Source organism: Acanthochromis polyacanthus, chromosome 14 (genome assembly GCF_021347895.1).
Source record: "Acanthochromis polyacanthus isolate Apoly-LR-REF ecotype Palm Island chromosome 14, KAUST_Apoly_ChrSc, whole genome shotgun sequence".
In the NCBI taxonomy this organism is placed as follows: Eukaryota; Metazoa; Chordata; class Actinopteri; family Pomacentridae; genus Acanthochromis; species Acanthochromis polyacanthus.
In genome coordinates, this window is record NC_067126.1 from 15,109,879 (window position 1) to 15,131,288 (window position 21,410).

Genomic DNA, 21,410 nt, shown 5'->3' on the forward strand with positions numbered 1-21,410 from the left:
CCATTGTGGACGACGAATTTCCTCCGCTTCCTATTACACCGTCCTCTACACCTTCCAAACCCCCTGCGTCGAAGAAATTGAAGACACACCGATCTCTGAATATGAATGAAGGGGACTTGGTGAAAAAGATAGCTGACATCTTTAACGCTAGACTGGACAGCCTGGAAAAAAACATGGAGAAGCTGATTTCTGATAATACTCTGAAAATCGAGGGTCTGAAAAAAACAGTTGACTTCGCTTGTGCTGAGATTCGGGAGATAAAAGGAAAGGTGACACAAGTTGATGCTCGAGCTACCGAGACGGAGAAGAAAATGTCTGTTAACGAGTCTCCGATCTGGAGAACTACTCACGACGCTGGAATTTGCGCCTGTTTGGAGTGCCTGAAAATAAGGAGCAAGACGTCCGTACCGAGGTGTTAGGCATCTGCCAGGCGATCCTGCCGGAGTACAAAACAAAACTCCCAGACACGATTGATACAGTGCATCGGCTCGGTCAACCACGGAAAGATATCACTAAGCCACGAGGAATCATCATGCAGTTTGCCACCCGCTTCTACCGTGACAAAGTCTGGAAGGCTGCAAAGAAGTCAGCATATCTACAGTCCAAGAACCTGCGCTTCGCTGAGGATTTGTCTCCAGCCTGCAGGGAGAGACGAAGGCAGTTGTGGCCTCTGGTGGCCAAAGCACGCGAACAAGGGAAAACTGCCTATTACATCGGAGGGCGAGCCTTTGCTGAAGGAACTGAACTGATTCCAACTACTTGAAGGTGATTTGCAAGGTTTATGCCGAGGAATGTTAGGACATGATGCTTATGGTTCATTGTTTTGCAGTCTGATTGTTCAAGTTGAAAGTTACACCCTATCAGACTGTAGGAATGAACACGGACAACTTTACTCAGGAGTTCTTTTATATTTATTGCCTTATAATTAATGTGATGTGAAGATAAGCCTGAAAACCTAGGTGCCTCTCTCTCTTTGTTTACAGCTTATATGTTTCACTGAATATAGAACCTAAGATGGGTCAGCTCCTGATAAGGAAGTTAATTCTCTTAAAGTTTATCCTATCTCTATACACATTTTGTTATCTCAATTCTTGTTATTAATATGTCTTTATCCGTTGTTACTTTTAATGCCAGGGGGTTGCGAAATAATATTAAGCGCAAGGCGTTGTTTCTGTTTGCTAAGAAGCACAAAACTGATTTCTGTTTTATCCAAGAGTCACATTCAGTTCCTGATGATGGTAAATTTTGGAGGTCCCAATGGGGTAATGAGCTGTGGTTGGCTCATGGATCTGAACACTCTGCCGGGGTTGCCATTCTAAAGCATAACTTTTCAGGATCCTTGTTGTTAACTATCTGTGACCCGTCAGGCCATTTTATCTTCCAAGTGATAGACATTGAAAACACCATAATTGCAATTGTTAATATCTACGGCTATAACTCGCATAATGACAATAATCTCCTGTTGGAAACTTTAGAAAATCATATTCAAACTGCTTCTAATAACTTTCCTATCTCAGGTATTGTAATAGGGGGTGATTTTAACATGATACTTGACCATAATCTGGACTGTTGGCCTCCACGCAACTCAGCTGCGGTCAATGAAAATCTGAAAGTCTTTATGCATAAATTTAATTTAATTGATGTTTGGAGACACCAACATTGTAACTCCAGTGTCTGTACATGGAGTAATAGAACTGCTACTAGGAAATCACGGCTTGATTTTTGGTTAGTTTCTAGTAACTTGAATACTGATAAAACATTAGTTAATATTATTACAACGCCACTAACTGATCATAATGCAGTCGCCATGTCCATTCCTTTACATTCTGCTTCCACAAAGATAAATAGGAATGCTTATTGGAAGCTTAACAGTTCGCTTTTAAAACATGAGGCAGTTAAATCAGGCATAAAGAGGATAATAGCTCAATTCTGGAATAAGGCAAATGCTGATGATGTTTACGGTAGCAATTGGGAACTTATGAAATTTAAAACTGCTCAATATTTGAGAAACTATGGCAGTACCTTGTCTAAAAACCAAAGACTAGAAGAAGAGAAAGTAATCTCTAATATAATTTCATTATCTCAGAAAAACCCTGCTGATATGTCACAAAAGGAGCGCTCTGATCTGATCTCAGAACAAACTAAACTTAATGAAATCTATTTACAAAAGGCTAAAGGTGCCTTTATAAGATCAAGAAAGAAGTGGATAGAAGCAGGAGAACAAAATTCAGCCTATTTTTTTAGCCTAGAAAAACATCACGGAAAGTTTAATTTAATCCAGCAACTCAACATTAATGGTGATCTAACTGATGATCCTAGAAGAATTGCTGACTTTTGCTCCAGCTTTTACAGGGATCTTTACAAGACCAACTACTGTCATCAGTCAGCAACTTCATTCTTTAGTTCTTTGAGTAACGTCACTAAAATTACTGAGGATGACAAAGTTATGTGTGACGGAACTATAACTGTACAGGAAGTAACTTATGCAATAGAACACCTCAAAACAAACAAGTCTCCTGGAGTTGATGGTCTTTCCGCTGAATTCTATCAAACATTTATTGAAGATTTATCTCCCTTCTTACTTAAAGTAATTGTAGAAAGTGTGGAACGAGGAACTTTACCCCCTACATTAACACAAGGCCTGATTACACTAATTCCAAAGTCTAAAAAAGACCACCTACTTATTGATAATTGGCGACCCATCTCACTATTAAATAGTGATTATAAGGTATTTGCATCTGTACTTGCTAAACGGCTTAAGAATGTCTTAGACCCAGTAATTGATGAGACCCAATTGGGATTTATGAGAAGAAGACATATCTCCAATAATATTCGCCTTGTTTTAGACTTAATAGACTACTCTTCTCTGTGCTCTGATGACAGTTTAATCTTTTTCTTAGACTTTTACAAGGCGTTTGATACCGTAGAACATAATTTTATCTTTCAAACAATTAAACATTTTGGATTTGGTGATTTCTTTTGTAAAGCAGTTAAAACTATGTATTCAAGAGGCAACAGTTCCATTAGACTAAAAAATGGGACTTCCCCAAGGTTTGATTTACAGCGGGGCATACGCCAGGGCTGTCCTGCTTCCCCTTACTTATTCATCCTTTGTACTCAACTACTTGCTACTCATATAAAAAATAGCTTGTTAAAAGGTATCTTTATTGCAGAAAGAGAAATTGTAATAAGTCAACTGGCTGATGACACCACGCTCTTCTTAAAAAATGCCTCCCAGGTCCCCATTGCTATCCATACAATAGATTTATTCTCTGCAGCATCTGGGCTTTGTTTAAATCTCAAGAAATGTGAGTTATTTCCTCTCAAAGACTGTGATTAGTCTACAATTTACAATATTCCTATTAGAAACAAACTCACCTACCTTGGAATTACTATTGTTAAAAATCAGACAGATAGATGTTACGAAAATTTTAATGTGATCATAGACAAGACAAGGAAAAACTGAACCAATGGCTTCAAAGAGATCTGTCTTTGAAAGGTAGAGTTCTACTAACCAAGGCAGAAGGGCTGTCTCGACTTACTTACGCAGCTACCCCTCTTGCTGTTGAAAAACAGGTATGCAGTGCCATTGACAAATTATTTAATTTTATATGGAAGAATAAGACGCATTATGTTAAAAAATCTGTTATGAACACTTATGACTCTGGCGGCCTAAATTTTCTTGATTTCACTACTCTTAACAATACCTTTTAAAGTCAACTGGATTAAGCAGTTTCTTCATAATCCTACATCCACTTGGAACTTTATACCCAAATATATTTTTTCTGCCATTGGAGCCTTGAATTTGTTTTATTGTGTGATTATAAAATAGATAAACTTCCCCTAGCTCTGTCAAACTTTCACCGGCAGATGTTGTTGGCATGGTCCTTAATCTATAAGCACAACTTCTCTCCTCACAGATGCTTCATTTGGAATAATCAGTTTATCAAATACAAAAACAATTTTTTTATTTCTCAACTCCTGGTTCAAGAATAATATAGTTCTGGTTACTCAGCTTCTCAGTAATAATGGAAATTTGCTTAACTACACAGAATTTCTTCAAACACTTGGTATTCCTGTTACCCCCAAGGATTTTGCAATTGTAATGGATGCCATTCCTTCCGGTATCCTGACTCTGTTAAGAGGTGCTGGAAAACCAGTCTGTCCTTCATTAGACCCCACATTAACACCAGTTGGACATTTGTGTTTTTCTACCACAACTAAGAAAAAAATTGTCTCATCAGATCTTTATTTCAAACAGATTTTACGACTACCACATGTGTTGTTCAGTACTGGTTCAATATTTTCAATGGGTTAAACTGGGTCCATATATGGAATCTTCCATACAAATATTTAATTACAAATAAAGTTAGAGAAATATCTTACAAAATAATTCATAAATACTATCCTACCAAACGCTACTTGTTGAGGTTTGGGAGAGATGTGTGTGTGGACTGTTCCTTATGTGGTTGTGAGCCTGAAACTTTGATGCACCTGTTTTGGGACTGTCATTATACTGCCACCTTTTGGAAAGAGGTACTGCATTATATTACTCTGAAAATTGACAAAGACTTTCTTTTAAAATGGGACAATGTTCTCTTTGGTGTTCATGATGTTAGAAGTAAAAAACAAAAAGAACTGTATGTCATAAATCTATTAATTATATTGGGTAAATATCATATACACAAAGCCAAGTTTAGCCATTCGAATCCCTGTTTTTTTTGGATTTCAAAAGGAAACAGAAAAGTACTTGGAAAGTATATGTGACTCTAATAATAAGAAAGCTATGAAGACCTATCATTTGTGCTCTTTATTTTCTGTGTTTATTTAGCAGCCTTCCCCCCTGGCTGTTGTGTTGTCTGTATGTTTGTACATTTTAATAACTGCTGTTGTTATTCTTTGTAATAAATAAATATGGAAAAAAAAACTGACTTAAACCCAAAGTGACGTACTTTGCGCACATGCGCAGTACAAATCAGGTTTCCGGGACGGATCGGGCTTCATTTTCTCAGTGCAGAAACCCAGAAACCAACGAGTGACGTCACGGTCGCTACGTCCATCATCTGATTACTTCCCTGAATTTTATTCCCGTTTGAGGAAGTGTGGTGTTATGTTATATGATTATGTTCTGACAGATAATGGACACTCATGTGTTCGGAAACTCGTCGCACTCTAAGAAATGACGCCGCCACGATGTTCTTTGTGCTCCTGTGCTTGCAAAACTTTGTCCAAGGTAAAGTGTTCACCGGGAACAGCGGTCAGCTAGCCACTAGCAATGAGCCGACACTGTCTGCGTGTGTACTTGAGAAACCACAGAGTTATCCTCGCCGACGCGTAATTTGATAAAACCTACACACCGGCTTCTACCAGCAGTCCTGAGCAGAAACGTTCTCTTTTATGATGCAGGTGCCTTTTAAGCTAGACTGAACTGCAAACTGACTGTTTCAAGCTTGGTTTCATTTCGTCGATTGAGTTGCTTTGAACGTGGCCTAAATGCTGTAATTCTAGTATAAAGTACTGTGGTGAACCCGGAAAGACGTCTTCCTACCAAATAATACAAATTAAATGGGAACAGTTTGAGTCAAACCTCATGAAGGCCACGATCACTACTTTAGACATAAAAGTTTTCTCCCGAGACTATAGCCTTTTATTAGATAATTTGGAAGGAAAGTTGTTATCGGTCGTCCTTAAATGTCACTGTGAATTCAATTTTGAAGCCAGACAACTGCAAAATTACATTTTAAAGAGAACCTTGATCAGTAGGACCCAAAATGTCACCACAAATCGAACTTCTCCAAAAATATTGGTTTTTCAAAGACAGTTCATTATTTGTGGTCAGTGTTACTATTCTAATTTAAACTGATAATTCAGTCAGCTACTCATAAATTGAATATTGTGTGATATATTGCTTAAATGCATTGGTCCAAAATAAAGGTGTATTATCAGGAATGTCATTCTACACTGACAGCTTAATGCAATTGTAGAAGTTGCACTTAATTAATTTTTTCTTGTTTAATGACATGAAATGTCTTCTTTGTGTTGTTGTTGTGCCTCATATTAGCAAATAAGGATACATTGACATCAAAAATTGTGTTGATAGAACCGCTTCAAGGAGTTGTTTAAAATGAGGTAGTGGACTGGAAATGAACAACTGTTTATAAAAGCAATGTATGCAGAAGGATCCTCCATCAAACAGCAGTAGACATTATTGCTGAAAATTGTATCACTGGCAGCCTTATCTGAACTACATTGTGTTGGTGGTGTTGAACCACGAGTTAGCCTTTAATTTATGGAAAAGGCACGTTTTCAGAGTATATACAGTACACAACAGTGTGTCTGTGATATCACTTACATGTCAAATGATTCTAAATCGTGTTACCTGAAAGTAATTATGCTATTTCCAAGTTGAACAGTAGGATATTTGCGCTTATGAAGAAATACGAGCAAACAATTTAGATTTCCAAAGTAGATCAGTGCATCTCGTTATGGAGATTAATGATTCTTTTATTTTTTTCAATACTTCAAATTCCCACCCTCATTTTTGATGACATGGATACCAATGTCAGCAAATTTCCTGGAGAGATGTTCTGCCATTCTTCAGAGACACTTTTTTCAGCCGCTCTTTTCTGGAGGGGTTGTGTTGTCTTACCTTTGTGTTCATAAATTACCCCAACAGTGTCCTATTGGATTCAAGTCAGAGGGCACACTTGTCCAGATTGTAGTTTTCACTATTGTGCTTTGGATGATTATCATGCTAGAACATTCTTCTTCTGCCAAGCTTTTGCAGATTGGGATTCAATCTTGTCAGCTGGTATTTTGGTATATCCACAGGCAATACTGGTGCCTGTGTCACCATACTACCATCTTTGTGCATCCCTCTCAGGACGATGCATTTGCTGTGATTGTCCTGGCCAGGTTAGCGCCAAACATGGTTGATCGATCACAGGTGTATTCCCATTTGTTGCATTAAATTCTTATTTTTGTGCCTGTATTTTTAATGTAGCCCTTCTAAAGTATTTGTTTTTTGATAAGAGGGAATACTGTACTTGACAACTTAGAAATAATGCAGTTATTGAGAGGAGATACTATTTAAAAGCATTTGACATTTTATTTGATTTGCATAGGCGTGTCCTCACTTCTGTTAAATATTCTTAAAAATAATGTCACTGAATCTTTTTCAAGTGCATTTGAACTACCTTGCAACTGTCAAGAATGGTTTATCTTTTCATGTTCAAGTACTGTATTGTCACTGCTGTTTAGCCTTTAGTCACAGAAAGGTCCAATGGTTCTTAGTTTGATTGGGTGTGAGATTGGAAAGGTGTCAGGACCTGTGTTTGTATGCCTGAATATGTGTATATTTTGCTCATTTTCAGACTTGAAATAATTTACCAAAAAAATACATATATGAAAGCACATTTCTTGCTTAAACTCCTCAAAGTTTAATGTATTTGCTGATCTCTCCATGTTTGTTCAAGGATTTCTTTGAAATACTTGCCAAAGTAATTTATTGGACTGAAAGACCACATTTGATTGTACTGGGTCTTCATCAGACACACGGATTATACGTCGCACTTGATTTTAAGACATGACATGTCATCACAATCAAAATATTATCAGTGCTTGAGGAGTATCACGTAGAAGATTCCCTGTACATTTTAAGTTGTTGTTTAAAGTAGTGAAAGAGAAATACACCATGTTGAGGCAAGACGTTTCCCAAAAGGTTTTTGTGATAACAAAGGGCAAATTTTTGAATTTAAAAAATAATCCTAAGAGGAAGAAGGTGACAGCTTTATATGACGTCAAATACCAGCCGCATAAAGCAGTTATTGAAAACATTCCAAATCTCCTAAATCTAAAATGTAAATGATTGAATAATCGATTTGTTACTTAATTAATCAATTTAATGACAACCGTGGGGCTCTGGGAAAAGAGCTTCAGGAAAAGACACTTCCAGAAGAGGGCTTTATGTCAAATTCCTTCTTCAGCCTATTGAGAGAGAGTCCAAATAATATACTATAGATCAAAAAAGCCTTCCCAGAGTCTTCTGTTTGGTTACATTTCCAATTCCATGTTTATTTTCATCTCACCCAGTACTTTCTGAGGCCACGCTCCTTCCTCCAAAGAACATCCGAGTTGATAAGTGGCAGTTAAGATGGAGTCCAGCCACCAAGGAGAGGGACATCATGTACACCGTTCAGTATCGCAGGTGAGGCCTGATGGTTGTTTTTAGTGACACAAATCCATATACAGACAAGAAACCTGAGTGCAGTGATTCCTTTGCCTTGGATTTTTTGTTTTTATTTTTTTTGTCAGGAGTATCTTCAAACACATTCATCCTGACAAAGCTGACAATAGCATTTTCCCTCAGAAAACACATTGTGTTTTTATGAAACCATAGGTGTCAATTTAAAAGAAAACTTTACAGTGAGGTCCTACTAATGTCCACATCAAAAACAATGCCAGAAAAAACATTGTATATTATTATTTTTCATTTCAAATGAATTGTCTTTTTGATCTACATCAGTTCATAATTAAATATTTTTTTAATTTTCAGATTTTCAACCTTTTGAATGACATTCATTATGCTATTGTTTTGGGGGTTTTTTTGGAAAAAAAACCCATTATTTTTTACAAATTCTTTTTTTATTATTACAGGCTGGAATGTGTTAATGATTAACAACAACACTGATTGTGGTGCATTATTTATTTTTTATGCGGTGTAATATTTATACATATTTTATATCTGCTATTTTTGATCCCTTTACTATTACATCAAAATCATGCATTCCAATAGCCGAGCCGCGCTAGACAACCCACAGCAACGAATTTAATTCTCTGCCAGGGTGGGTCTAGTTACCCTCCATAAGGCTCGAGGCTGGATGCTCCTAAAACTGGCCGGACCAATCACCATGAAGTGTAGAGTCAGAAGGCGGGCCCTTAAAGATTTGAAGCTAAAATTCAATTTGAAAGATAAACAAAGGACGGCACTGAAGTGTTTCATTGAGAAGAAAGACGTATTTGGACTTATGCCGACGGGATATGGCAAATCCTTAATATACCAGTTGGCTCCGCTGGTTGGGAAGCTAATGGGACTGAGCCACAATCCGCCGGAGCTCTAGGAACTACGTCAGCCTATTCGTTGCACTGATTGGTTGTATACCTACCCAATTGCTGCAGAGGGATTTGAAAGACAACCTTTTAGCCCGCCTCCCTCCCTGTCGAGCCTTCTTAGACCCTTGCGTCTTCAGAACATGGGTCTAGCGCGGCTAGGCTAGCATTCCAACAGATTGTGCAATGTTTCCATGTTTGGCCTATGGCGCAAATACAGGCTCCATTTGTTTTTTGTCGCTTCAGGCTGTATTATAGAGCACTGCAGGATAATGGAAAAAATGTTTACAACTAAAATGTTTTAGGGATGTTGGTAGAGATGTCATGGTGTGATGTGTATGTGTGTATTGAAAAAGTTGTGTGTGTATGGGTTATAGTAGACTTTTGAGCTTTGAAGGTGTGTGTGTGTGTTGGGGGTAGTGCATTTTTGTACATACTTGCAGGTGTTTGTGGTCATTACATTATGTACACTCTAAGTTTTATATCTTCCAATGTACAAATACACACATGTACACACCACACTGTAACACCTCTATCAACTCCCCCAAACCATTTTAGTTGTAACATCTTTTCCATTTGTCTGTAGTGCTCTATAATATAGCAGGAAGTGACAAAACAAGTAAAACCTCTATTTCTTCAATTGGCCAAATATGAAAAAATAGCATCTAGTGGAAAATGGCAGTTTTGATGTCAAACCTGAGATGAAAGCCTGGTAACTTAGAATGCAGGATTTCATGATGCCATGGGCTGAGGGATCAAAAATAGCAGATATGATGGGTTTCAATGGGAACATTTCTTTGGTTCTTAAGGTCCTAAGTACAGCAGTTTTTGTGCCCACAGTGTATTATTAATGCATTATGGGGACTGAGGTTAAAATTTCAAAATTCCCCCTAAATACTTTTTCAGAAGTTTTTTACACTGCCAAAATTAGCTAAAAATCTAAAATGAAAAGGACAGAAATGTACTTAAGGGCATGTGAGATTCAATGTTTAAAGCTGGAATGATATGTTGATTAATTTAATAGTCACTAACTGGAAATGCAACTGTTTTGATTAGTAATGATTAGTTAATTTTTCTGTCATGTTCTAAAAGCAAGATTTGCTGGTTGCAGTTACCGTACTTAAGTTTGAAAATTCTGTCCTTTTTTTTAATAATATGTATAGTAAACTGATAAAGTTTGCTTTCTAAATTGAACTAACCATGACATTTAAGGGCACCACCTTGGTCTGTGGCATTTAGCACAATTTTCTGGCATTTTATAAACAAATGGCGAATTGAGTAGTCTGTAGATTAATCAATGATGGAAACAACTACCAGCTGCACCCTTAATGTCTTTCGTAATATTAATAGAGGTTACTGTCATCATGACAAACTCAGGACTCATGTTTTGTTGATTCTGTTCCTTGTTCTCAGCTTTAACACTGATGAGTGGAAAGTTGTACCAGCCTGTGTCCAGATAGTTTCCAATTCCTGTAATGTTGCGTCCACCAAAGCAAAGGGAGAGCATGGCTGCGTAATGCTGCGTGTGCTGGCAGAGAAGAACGGACTGACCTCTATACCAGTCAAAGCCTGCAGCAGACATGGTAAGAATCCTTGTGTTGGCAGCAGTTCAGTTGATACATAGATGTTTTGCCATTATCTCTTACTATATGTAGCACCAAGTAGAGACACGCCAGGCGTTAATATTGCTGTAGCTGAGTAAATCACACATGATTCTGAGTGGTGCGATGAGTCAGATACATAAGAAATGACTGACTTCAGTCTGGGGCTCACCTCTGCTGGTCAGCGGCTGGTGCAGAAAATGAACCAAAGTATTACCTTTCTATTATGTGGTGGGATTGCAGCTGTTAACCATTCTAACCACAGTGTACACCACACGCTTTGTGAGAATTCTAAAACACCCAGAGAAATCTTTCCTGACTTCATCAGAATTGTTATTCTCGAGTGATTTGTAAGTCTTTGAGGTTTTTGTAATTTTTAAAGTCTGCAAGGTTGTCACTGTTCATGCAGAATATGAACACACTGCAGATGGCATGGATTGGTCCTGACCAACAACACTCACTGTACTCTTGCAGGTGACTCCTGTGACCCTGACTTTAATCTGATTGCACGGCCTGGCTCCCTGACTGTACGTTTGGCCAGTGACCACAGTCTGACTCCGGACTTTGCTGGATTTGCAAAACATAGGATTTACTTTGGCAAGCAAGGAGAACAGCTGAAGGTGAGAATCCTTTAGAGAATCAGTTTAACAAGGTGAGGTTGTTGTTTATGTCAAACTGTGTCCACACGATACAGACTGTTTGGGTGGATATACAACATATTTCCTGGTATTTCATTTTCAGAATGCCCTGCCTTACCTTTTAGAAAGCAGGTTTATTAAATTCTTGCTTGGAGGGGAACTTGCTTACAAATTTCAAATCTTTACATAATCCTTGTTCAAATGGGCAAGATCGCCCCCATGTGGACACTGGACAACAAATGTTGTAAAAATTTTCATTGTAGATTTTGACAGCAATTTGTCAAAGGAACCAAGCAGGCCTGTCTTATCGAACAGATGTTCAAAAACATATTTTTAGTTTGTCAGTTGCTGCATGGAGGTTGTTGTTCTTGTTTGCTGCAGTGAAGGGGTTTTTAAAAATAATAAGAGATAGTGGTAGCAGGAGGACAGAAAGCCTTTGTTTTTTCTTCGTGAGGCAAAGCATATTCTGACGTGCACTTTTTCTTCCGAATTTCTAAGGTTACTTTTTTTTTTAATCAAACGATATTTGAACTTGACACTAAGTACTTTGTATACATACCTGTACCTGTATTTAAAGTTGCTTCCATCTGTGGGTTCATATCTTTTTCTGGTCTCTTCACTAAAACAGTATTATTATTTCAATATTATTTAAGCTTGTCCTAGTCTACCAGTATTTAGTTTTAATTTGCAAAAAGCCAACAATCAATGCAGGTATCAAGAATCTTATAACACAATCCAACCCAATAAATGTTGCTCTTTAAAATGGTAAGGAAAGGTGTTTTGTTTGAGCCCCTTTCAGATATGGGACATTGAATGTTAGTCTGTTAAACTAGTGGCATGCAGACATAGGTCAGTTTTCATTAGTGTTCCTCACAGCTGCATTCTAATACACCTACCACATTGTCCGAGAGCCACACCACTGCTGTGTGATGCTGCAGTTTTGTAATAAATTACGAAGAAATAATGCTAAACAGCTGGAAACTAAACTATGCTTCTGTGTGACAGCTCACTTGTCTGATGTGAAGTCATGTAGGTCTGCACAGTGTGACCTGCCATCAGATCCTGGTCTTGACTGATCCTCTCTCCATGTTCTCTTGGAGATCATTTAGAATTCTAAGAATTTCATTAAGTTACTGGCACTGTTTAACTGTGTGCAAATCTGTTGTCTTTTTTGAGACAAACATGGATTCTGATGCTGTATGAATTTAATATACTCAAAGTAAATCCAAACAGTGGTAAGAAACAAACTTCAGCACCTCTTAAAATCTGGTGGGGAAAAACTTTCGGATTACATTCATTATTGGTGAGCATCATTTTATTCTTTAAGCTGTCAGGTCTGTTTTCATCACAGTAAGGTTTTATTGTTATGGACATAGATTTCATTGCCTAAAAGATTTGAAATTACAGAGCAAAGTGAGAGAAGAAGGTGTATTGCGATTTCGGCACACAAACTGTGTATTAAGTGTCTCTATGATGTTAAGATTGGTGCTGAATGTTGAAAAATCCTTCCCTAACTCACATCACATCTCAGAGCACCGCTGCTTGTGTGTGTCTATCCATAAATGTGACGCTTCAGTTCAGACTTGCCCCATATTGAAAGTTATACAACAATGTTACTAGATGTAACCTATTAAATTTGCTGACACTGTTTTTGCATAAACATGACGGAGTTGTGCATTCAGACATAAAGCCAACATCAAATTAATGGAATGGTGTGTTTGTCTAAAAGGGGATTTTGAGTGAAATGCAGATATTAGCTCTGTGTGGTGAAAATGTGTGAAATATGTGGTAATGTTGTCCAAATATCTTCCTCTCTTGTTTAGAAGTATACAGATGTTGCTTCCTCAGAGACCATCAGAGAGTTGGAGGAGGGCCAGAGGTACTGTGTACAGGTGCAGTATATTGCCACTAACAACCCCGTTGGACTGGCCAGCTGTATCCAATGTGAGCTCATCCCTCAGTCAGGTAAGAGAATGTTTGCCGCTACTGTTGCTGAACTTGTCCATCATATGCTACAAATCACTACACTGAAGCCTTGTTTTTCCTGCCGGTCATTGGTTTTACTTTAACGGTTCTAAGACTGTTGCTTAAATATTGATAATTGTGTTGCATGGCAACACAGCTGCAGGCATGAACCATCTTTTACACTTTCACAAAGAAAAAGATTTTGACAAGCAAAATCCGAGTCGCTGAAATGTTTTCTGAAAGCCAAACTGAGAATGGCTAGGCTCCACCTGGCAATTTCACGCTATAATAAGCTATTTGAAAATGGACTCGTATTAACGCTTCCGTAAATGCATCACGTATCAAATGGTCCCTACATGTCTATTGTGATTTTTAAAAAAAAGATTAATGGGAGACTACGACTCTTAGCAGAACTTGAAAGACCCTTCTCTTTGGAGCATCATTCATCTCAAAATTGGTTTACTATAAAACTTGATCAGTGTTGCACAGTATTTTTTGAATTACGCCTAAATGAAGAACTCCCCTAAAAATCTCTTTTTTGGATTATCAGTCACTCTGTTGGATTAAAATGTCAATCTGAAAATGTGTAGCAGCTCAGATTCATGCTGAAAAGAGAAAGAGGGGAAAAAAGCAACAACACAGCCATAAAAACTTCTCAGACAATTCCTGCAGCATAACCTGCTTTTGTTAATTTTATTGTTGTCCTTTAGTATGCTCCACAATGAAAAACCAGCATCCTAAATGTTGGTCAAAGTTGTCGGGACATTTTTGTTTCAAAGATTCTAAATCCCCTGAACTATGTTCTGGTGTGTGTGTCTGTGTGTGCGCATGTGTGTGTGCACGTGTGTCTTTCCCAGGTGACTCAACGCAAACACTGATAATAGTATCTGTGTTGGTTGTCTTTGTCCTGGTCGCCGTGATCCCTGGAGTAACATACATCCTCATCTTTCAGCGCAAGAAAATCAAACGCTACCTACAACCTTATAACATCAACATTATGCCAGAAGTGAGGACTAACACCGTTCAACACACTCACTAGAGTACACTGTATATAAACTGTGTTTATTAGGCAGTAAGTTACGTAAATAAGACAGCTTACTACTGGAAGACACAAATATTTGACTGCACTTTGATCACTGACAGACTGTGATGTTAAAAAGAGTAATATAATAATATAACAAGAGTCTCAATAAGAGATTGAATTTCCCTTCAGGGATGAATAAAGTTATTGTATTGTAAAGAGTTGTGCTAATATAGTGAATTGCTTACAGTTGATTTACTGGAGTCATGTAGAATGATGAGATAATTAATAGGGTTTGGTATCGTTTGTATTTTAATTAATCTGTTTTATGGATTCCGGTTCTTAACGATTCTCAGTTCAAGAGTAAAATCCTGCTTTCGTATTTATCCATGAGTCATAATTTAGTGATATAGACTGTAGTATCTCACAGGACACTTTTTTTTTGCATTGATTACTGTTACATAGTACGTTTTCTTCATTGTACTGACATGCTTTAAGTAGTAGTTTCAATTTCATTTGCATTTACGGCACTTTTTAATGTAATAGATCTTTATACTTTTCACAGTCTCTATTATAACATCCTGTTCCTTTTGACTGAAGAAAGCAAGATGAGTACATGACGCGTCAAATGCCCCCTTCAGATGAAGAAAACCTGATAAACGAAGAACCATCTGTGTGAAATCTGTTATCCCTGACTGGGATTGTGTTTTGTTTTTGTTTTTTTGAGCCAGCTAGCATAAAGAAAGCCTGGTTTTGTCCAGCTTGCTTTGTAGTATACTCCTCCCTACTATTCTAGCAATAACATGAGCAGCTGTTCTCTGAACTGTGCAGGTGGTCAAAACAAGCACAGCAAATAAACTACTGGCCTTCTAGCAATTTGAACACAAATGGTGAAATTGCAACAATGTCAGTCGTAATGCATGGAGTATCTTGAAGGTAACTATGGCTTTTTGATGTCCTTCTCTCCTCCAGTTGTTCGAGCCAATTCACATTTCCATCCTCCCCAGCAGCCAGAGTGATGAGCACTTCGATGTCCTTTCCAGTATCACTCCTGAGGAGTTTGGAGGGAAATGAACACACAGCTCCCCTCTCTTTGCTACTGCACTGCCGCCTGCTCCTCTTGTCCGGCTTTATTATTGTGGTGCCTCCCCAAACCTTCTGCTGAGATGGATAAGCAAAGTGACTGAGCCACTCTCTGCAACATTCAAGTTAAGAAGCCCCATACTCCACGCTCATTTGGCTTCAAAATAATTATTGGTTAATCTTAGAATAAACACTGTGGCGGATCTTCAGAAAATTTTCACCGGAAAGTCTGTGTGCCAAACTTAGAATGCCTGGATAAGCACCTTTCTTAGCATTATTTTTGTACCTTTTATGAGCATACTTCTGTGAAAAAACAAAATGAATAGGATTATTTGTGGGTATCTATGCTACTCAATGATCACTCTAAGCATACATCTACTTGACACTAGTTTTAGTGTAGTTTTAGATTCTTCGCATTTAAGAGAACTGCTAGTAGTACTTTGGTTTTAAACACTGCACACTATTTGATCTTTTAAAGGGCATCATTTCAATTTCTGTACGCTTTTTTTGTTTGTTTTTGCAACAATAACATTTGTTCTTCATAGGCAGCACTGAACAAGGTCAGCAGCATTGTAGAACAATCATAGCATTAACTAAGTTTGCTTTGGTTTTTATTCTGTAAAATCAGTAACAGCCCAGCATAACACATCAATAACTAAGTGGAACCAGCTAACCTTAAATTTCTAACCATGATTTAGCTTCGTCAGATTCACTTGTGTAATCTGTGAGCAGGACGATAGTCCTTGTCTTGGTGCGTTTCTCAATGCCCAGATTCAAGCTGTCAGGCAAGGGCAAGAACCAAAGCAGCCCCTGTATTTCTGCTTTGGACCAACTCTAACAATGATCTCTACTTTTTCCCCAACGCTGGTACAGCAGGATGTATTTGTGATATGATTAAAAAAAAATGCAAAAAGTCAGGACACTTGCGTGACTATCTTGTCAGCTTTTTTGCATGCCAGGTAACTTTTTGCTTGTACAAAAATCGTATTTTCCACGTCCAACCAGCAAAGTTTTCAACAATGTTGTCCTGTCCATTTCAATCATTGTTGGACATCAACACAACTTTATGTTCTTTTTCAACTTACTGTAATGATCTCTCTGTGGTGGTGAGTTTCAATGTGTGTCAGAGTTCAAAGGGGTAAATGTGGATCTGGCAGGTGTTTTTCACCTAGAACTCCTGCAGTAGCCCTTCGTGACTGACACTGTGACATACCAACTCACAATAAACGACTAATGGAAAACCTGCCAGCTTTGTGATCGAGGCTCTAAAGAGAACTGTGTTTTTGTCTGCCTTATTTATATGCTAGAATAATCATGTCAGGTTCCCCAAAAATTTTGACTTCTATTTTTATAGACCTATCAAATGATTTTAAAACTGCACCAATTACCTTTTTTTAATCACATCTGGATTAGATGTATAATGTGAAACTGAATGTTTAATGATAATGGCATGTTTTAGGTTCAGGCATATGGGTTCTGTAAAGCATCTTGAGACAATTTTAATTTTAATTGGCGCTATATAAATAAAATTGAATTGAATTTACATGTTGTAAATACATTTGCTGTGAAAAGTATTTGCCGCCTCCTCATTCTTTTTTTTTTTTTTGTTGTTGCATATTTTCCCTACTTTAATGCTTAAGATCATAGGACAAATGTAAACACAAAATGCAGTTTTTAAATAACTATTATGTAAAAAAAAAATATTCAAAGCTACCTGGCCCTGTGTGAAACAGCAATTGCCCCATAAACCTAATAACTGGTTGGGTCACCCTCAGCAGCAACAACTGAAATCATCTGCCAAGGAGTCTTTCACATCTCTGTGGAGATATTCTGGCCCACTCTTCTTTGCAGAATTGTTTAAATTCAGCAACACTGGAGGGGTTTTTGAGCACGAATGGCCTTTTTAAGGTCATGCCACAGCATTTCAATGGGATTGAAGTCCGGACTTTGACTAGGCCACTCCAAAATTTCATTTTGTTTCTTTTAAGCCATTCAGAAGTCAGCGTGCTGGTGTGTTTTGGATTGTTGTTCTGCTGTAGAACCCAAGTGCACTTCAGCTTGAGGTCACAAACTGATGGCTGAACATCCTGCTTCAGGATTTTCAGGCAGAGAGCAGAATTTATGGTTTCGTCAATCACAGCAAGTCATCCAGGTCCTGAAGCAGCAAAGCAACCCCAGACCATCACAGTACCACCACCATGTTTGACTGTTGCTGTGATGTTCTTTTTCTGAAATGCTGTCACTGTTACACCAGATGTAACAAGACACACACCTTCCAAAAAGTTCAACTTGCGTTTTGTCAGTCCATAGACTAGTCTCCCAAATGTCTTGGGGATCATTCAGATGTTTGTTTGCAAAAATAGGATGAGCCTTTAGTTCTTTTTGGTCAGCAGTGGTTTTCGCCTCAGAACTCTGGATACTATTTTTCCCTAGTCTCTTCCTTGTTTTTGAGTCATGAACACTGACCTTTACTGAGGCAAGAGAGGCCTGCAGTTCTTAAGATGTTATTCTGGTTTCCTATGTGACCTCCTGGATGAGCTGTTGCTCTGCTCTTGGGGTAATTTTGGTAGGCCAGCCACTCCTGGGAAGGAAGGTTCAACACTGTTCCATGTTTTCTCCATTTGTGGATGTCTCTCACTGTGGTTCGTCGGAGTCCTAAAGCTTTAGAAATGGCGTCATAACTCTTTTCAGACTGATAGATGTCAATTAGTTTGTTTCTCATCTGTTCTTGAATTTCTTTGGATCACAGCATTTTGTTGCAGCTTTTTGTCATCTTTTGGCTGACTTCTTGTCAAACAGGTTCTATTTAAGTTATCTTTTGATTGAGCTGTTCTGGAGGTAATCAGGTTTGGGTGTGGTCAGTGAAACTGAACTGGCTTTCCAAAAAATGTGATTAGCCACAGCTAGTTAGCTAGTTCATGATTTTACAAAGGGGGCAATTTGTTTTTCACATAAGGCCAAGTAGGTTTGGCTAGTTCTTTTTCCCTTTTAACATTAAATCATCATTTAATAACAGCATTTTGTGTTTACTTTGGTTATCTTTATCCAATACAACCCCTGACAAAAATTATGGAATCACCAGTCTTGGAGGATGTTCATTCAGTTGTTTAATTTTGTGGGAAAAAAGCAGATCGCAGACATGCCACAAAACTAAAGTCATTCAAAATGGCAACTTCTGGATTTAAGAAACACTAAAATAAAGAAAAAAATTGTGGCAGTCATTAACAATTGCTTTTTTTTTTTTTTTACATCAAACGGAGGGGGAAAATTATGGAATCACTCAATTCTGAGGAAAAAAATATGGAATCATGGAATACAAACAAAAAACCCACTACAACACACCACTACTATGTTGGAACACCTCTGGCTTTTCTAAGAGCTTGCAGTCTCTGAGGCATGGACTTAATGAGTGACAAACAGTACTCTTCATCAATCTGACTCCAACTTTCTCCGATTGCTGTTGCCAGATCAGCTTTGTAGGTTGGAGCCTTACCATGGACCATTTTATTAAATTTCTACAACACATTTTCAATTGGATTGAGATCCAGACTATCTGCAGACCATTAAATTGACCTTATGTGTCTTTCTTCAAGGAAAGTTTTCACAGTTTTTGCTCTATGGCAAGATGCATTATCATCTTGAAAAATGTCATCATCCCCATACATCCTTTCAATTGATGAAATAAGAAAAGTGTCCAAAATGTCTATGCAAACGTGTGCGTTTATTGAAGATGTGATGACAGCCATCTCCCCAGTGCCTTTATCTGAAATGCAGCCCCATAGCATCAATGACTGGAAATTTGCATGTTTTCTTCACGCAGTTGTCTTCATAAATCTCATTGGAACGGCACCACACAAAAGTTCCAGCATCATCACGTCGCCCAATGCAGATTCATCACTGAATACGACTTTCATCCACTCATCCACAGTCCACCAGTGCTTTTCCTTAGCCCATTGTAACCTTGTTTTTTTCTGTTTAGGTGTTAATGATGGCTTTCATTTAGCTTTTCTGTATTTAATCCCATTTCCTTTAGGCGGTTTCTTACAGTTCGGTCACAGACATTGCCTCCAGTTTCCGCCAATTTGTTCCTTATTTGTTTTGCTGTGCATTTTCGGTTGTCAAGACATATTGCTTTAGGTTTTCTGTCTTGACACTTTGATGTCTTCCTTGGTCTACCAGTATGCTTGCCTTTTACAACCTTTCCATGTTGTTTGTACTTGGTCCAGATTTTACACAGTTGACAGTGAACAACCAACATCTTTTGCAAGATTCTGTGATGATTTACCTTCTTTAAGAAATTTGATAATCCTCTCCTTTGTTTCCACTGGCATCTCTCGTGTTGGAGCCATGATTCATGTCAATACACTTGGTGCAGGGCTGCTCAGCAGCACAGTGGTTAGCACTTTTCCCTTGCAGTAAGAAGATCTCTGGTTCGAATCATCGTGTGAATAAGCTAACCCGCTGTCACATGCTGTAAGCTTATATCGAGGATATTCGGCAATCAAGACATCCAACCGTGAGTTATTAAGTCTCTGTGTGAATTTACTTTAGCTCCAAAGTTTTTAGCTGTCGTTATATTGACGAAAGAGGAGAGAAATGCCGAAACCGGCAAAAGTGGAGTCCAAACAGCTAGCTGAGCCGGAGCCGGCTGAGGAGGAATACGTAAGCCTCAGCCGAGTTATGGAATTAACGAATCAACAAAAGGACATGTTCAAGGAGTTACTTCACCAACAACAGGAGAACTTCAAAGGATTCATCACAATCATTGTGGAAACTACAAATAATCGCTTGGATGCACTAACCAAAGACATCCAGGAGCTCAAAACAAGTTTGCAGTTTACGCAAGGCGACGTGGACGATCTGAAAGGGGAGAACACTAAATACACGGAACGCTGTAATACATTGCAAGCTGATGTATACAAAGTATGCGATAGTTTGCTCACGATCACAGACAAAATGGAGCACATGGAGGGACAATCCCGCAGAAACAACCTGGTCTTCGAGGGGGTGGAGGAGACACCGGGAGAAACTTGGTCTGTCACAGAGGAGAAAGTCCGGAAGGTGCTAACGGAGAAGCTCCAGCTGCAGCACACGGTGGAGGTGGAGAGGGCGCACCGCATTGGGAAACCTGGCGGGGAGGGCAACCGCCCGAGACCCATCCTCACCAAACTGTTGCGCTGGAAGGACCGAGACGCTATTCTGCAGCGCGCAAAGCTACTCAAAGGATCTAAAATTTTCATGAAGGAGGATTTTACAGACGCAGTGAAAAGAAAGCGGAGAGAGTTGATGCCGGAGTTGAGAGCGGCGAGAGAACGGGGCGATATTGCGTATTTGCGACAGGATAAACTAATTGTGCACCAGCGCAATAGCAGTACGCCCAAACCGAGTCTCTAAGTGTATGACAACACCTAATAGGTTGATATGTTCAACATGGCTGTGACCACAACTACAGAGTATCCCGAATCAAACCTGTCACCTAGGAGAATCTATGAGTTAAACTATCAACAAAGTACAGACCCAAAGAGCATTGATAATGTCATTGATCCAGAAAAGAACTTTTTTGCAGGTTATTTTTATGATTGCCAGTATTATACAGAGGATTCTTTTCATGAGAAATTTAAACAAGATAATTCATTTTCAATTATTCACTTTAACTGTCGAACTGTCTCTATGCAAATTTTGAGCACATTGAGAGCTATTTGAAACAGTTCCCTTACTCATTTAATGTCATTTTACTATCAGAAACTTGGATTAGCAGTTATAAACATACACAGTTTAGTATGGCAGGGTATGAGTTTGTATGTGTAAATAGAAGAAACAAGCAGGGTGGGGGTGTTGCCATGTTTGTGGATTTAAAATATCACTATAAAGTGATTGAAAATATGTCAATGGCAATAGATGATTTATTGGAATGCCTTACGATAGAAGTTATTCGAGAAAAAAAGAAAAATATCATTGTAAGTTGTATTTACAGAGCACCTGGCTCTAACATTG

The 21,410-nt window shown here is 38.4% G+C and overlaps 1 protein-coding gene across 1 annotated transcript; it reads left to right on the top strand.

The window, feature by feature from the left end:
* Positions 1-5,099: 5,099 nt before the first annotated feature.
* On the top strand, positions 5,100-16,980 carry ifngr2 (interferon gamma receptor 2). The gene is given in 7 exon segments (NM_001360796.1): positions 5,100-5,233; positions 8,092-8,206; positions 10,522-10,691; positions 11,184-11,329; positions 13,171-13,312; positions 14,170-14,318; positions 15,306-16,980. Coding segments are annotated over 7 exon segments (909 nt in total). The 5' UTR covers positions 5,100-5,148; the 3' UTR covers positions 15,408-16,980.
* Positions 16,981-21,410: the final 4,430 nt, after the last annotated feature.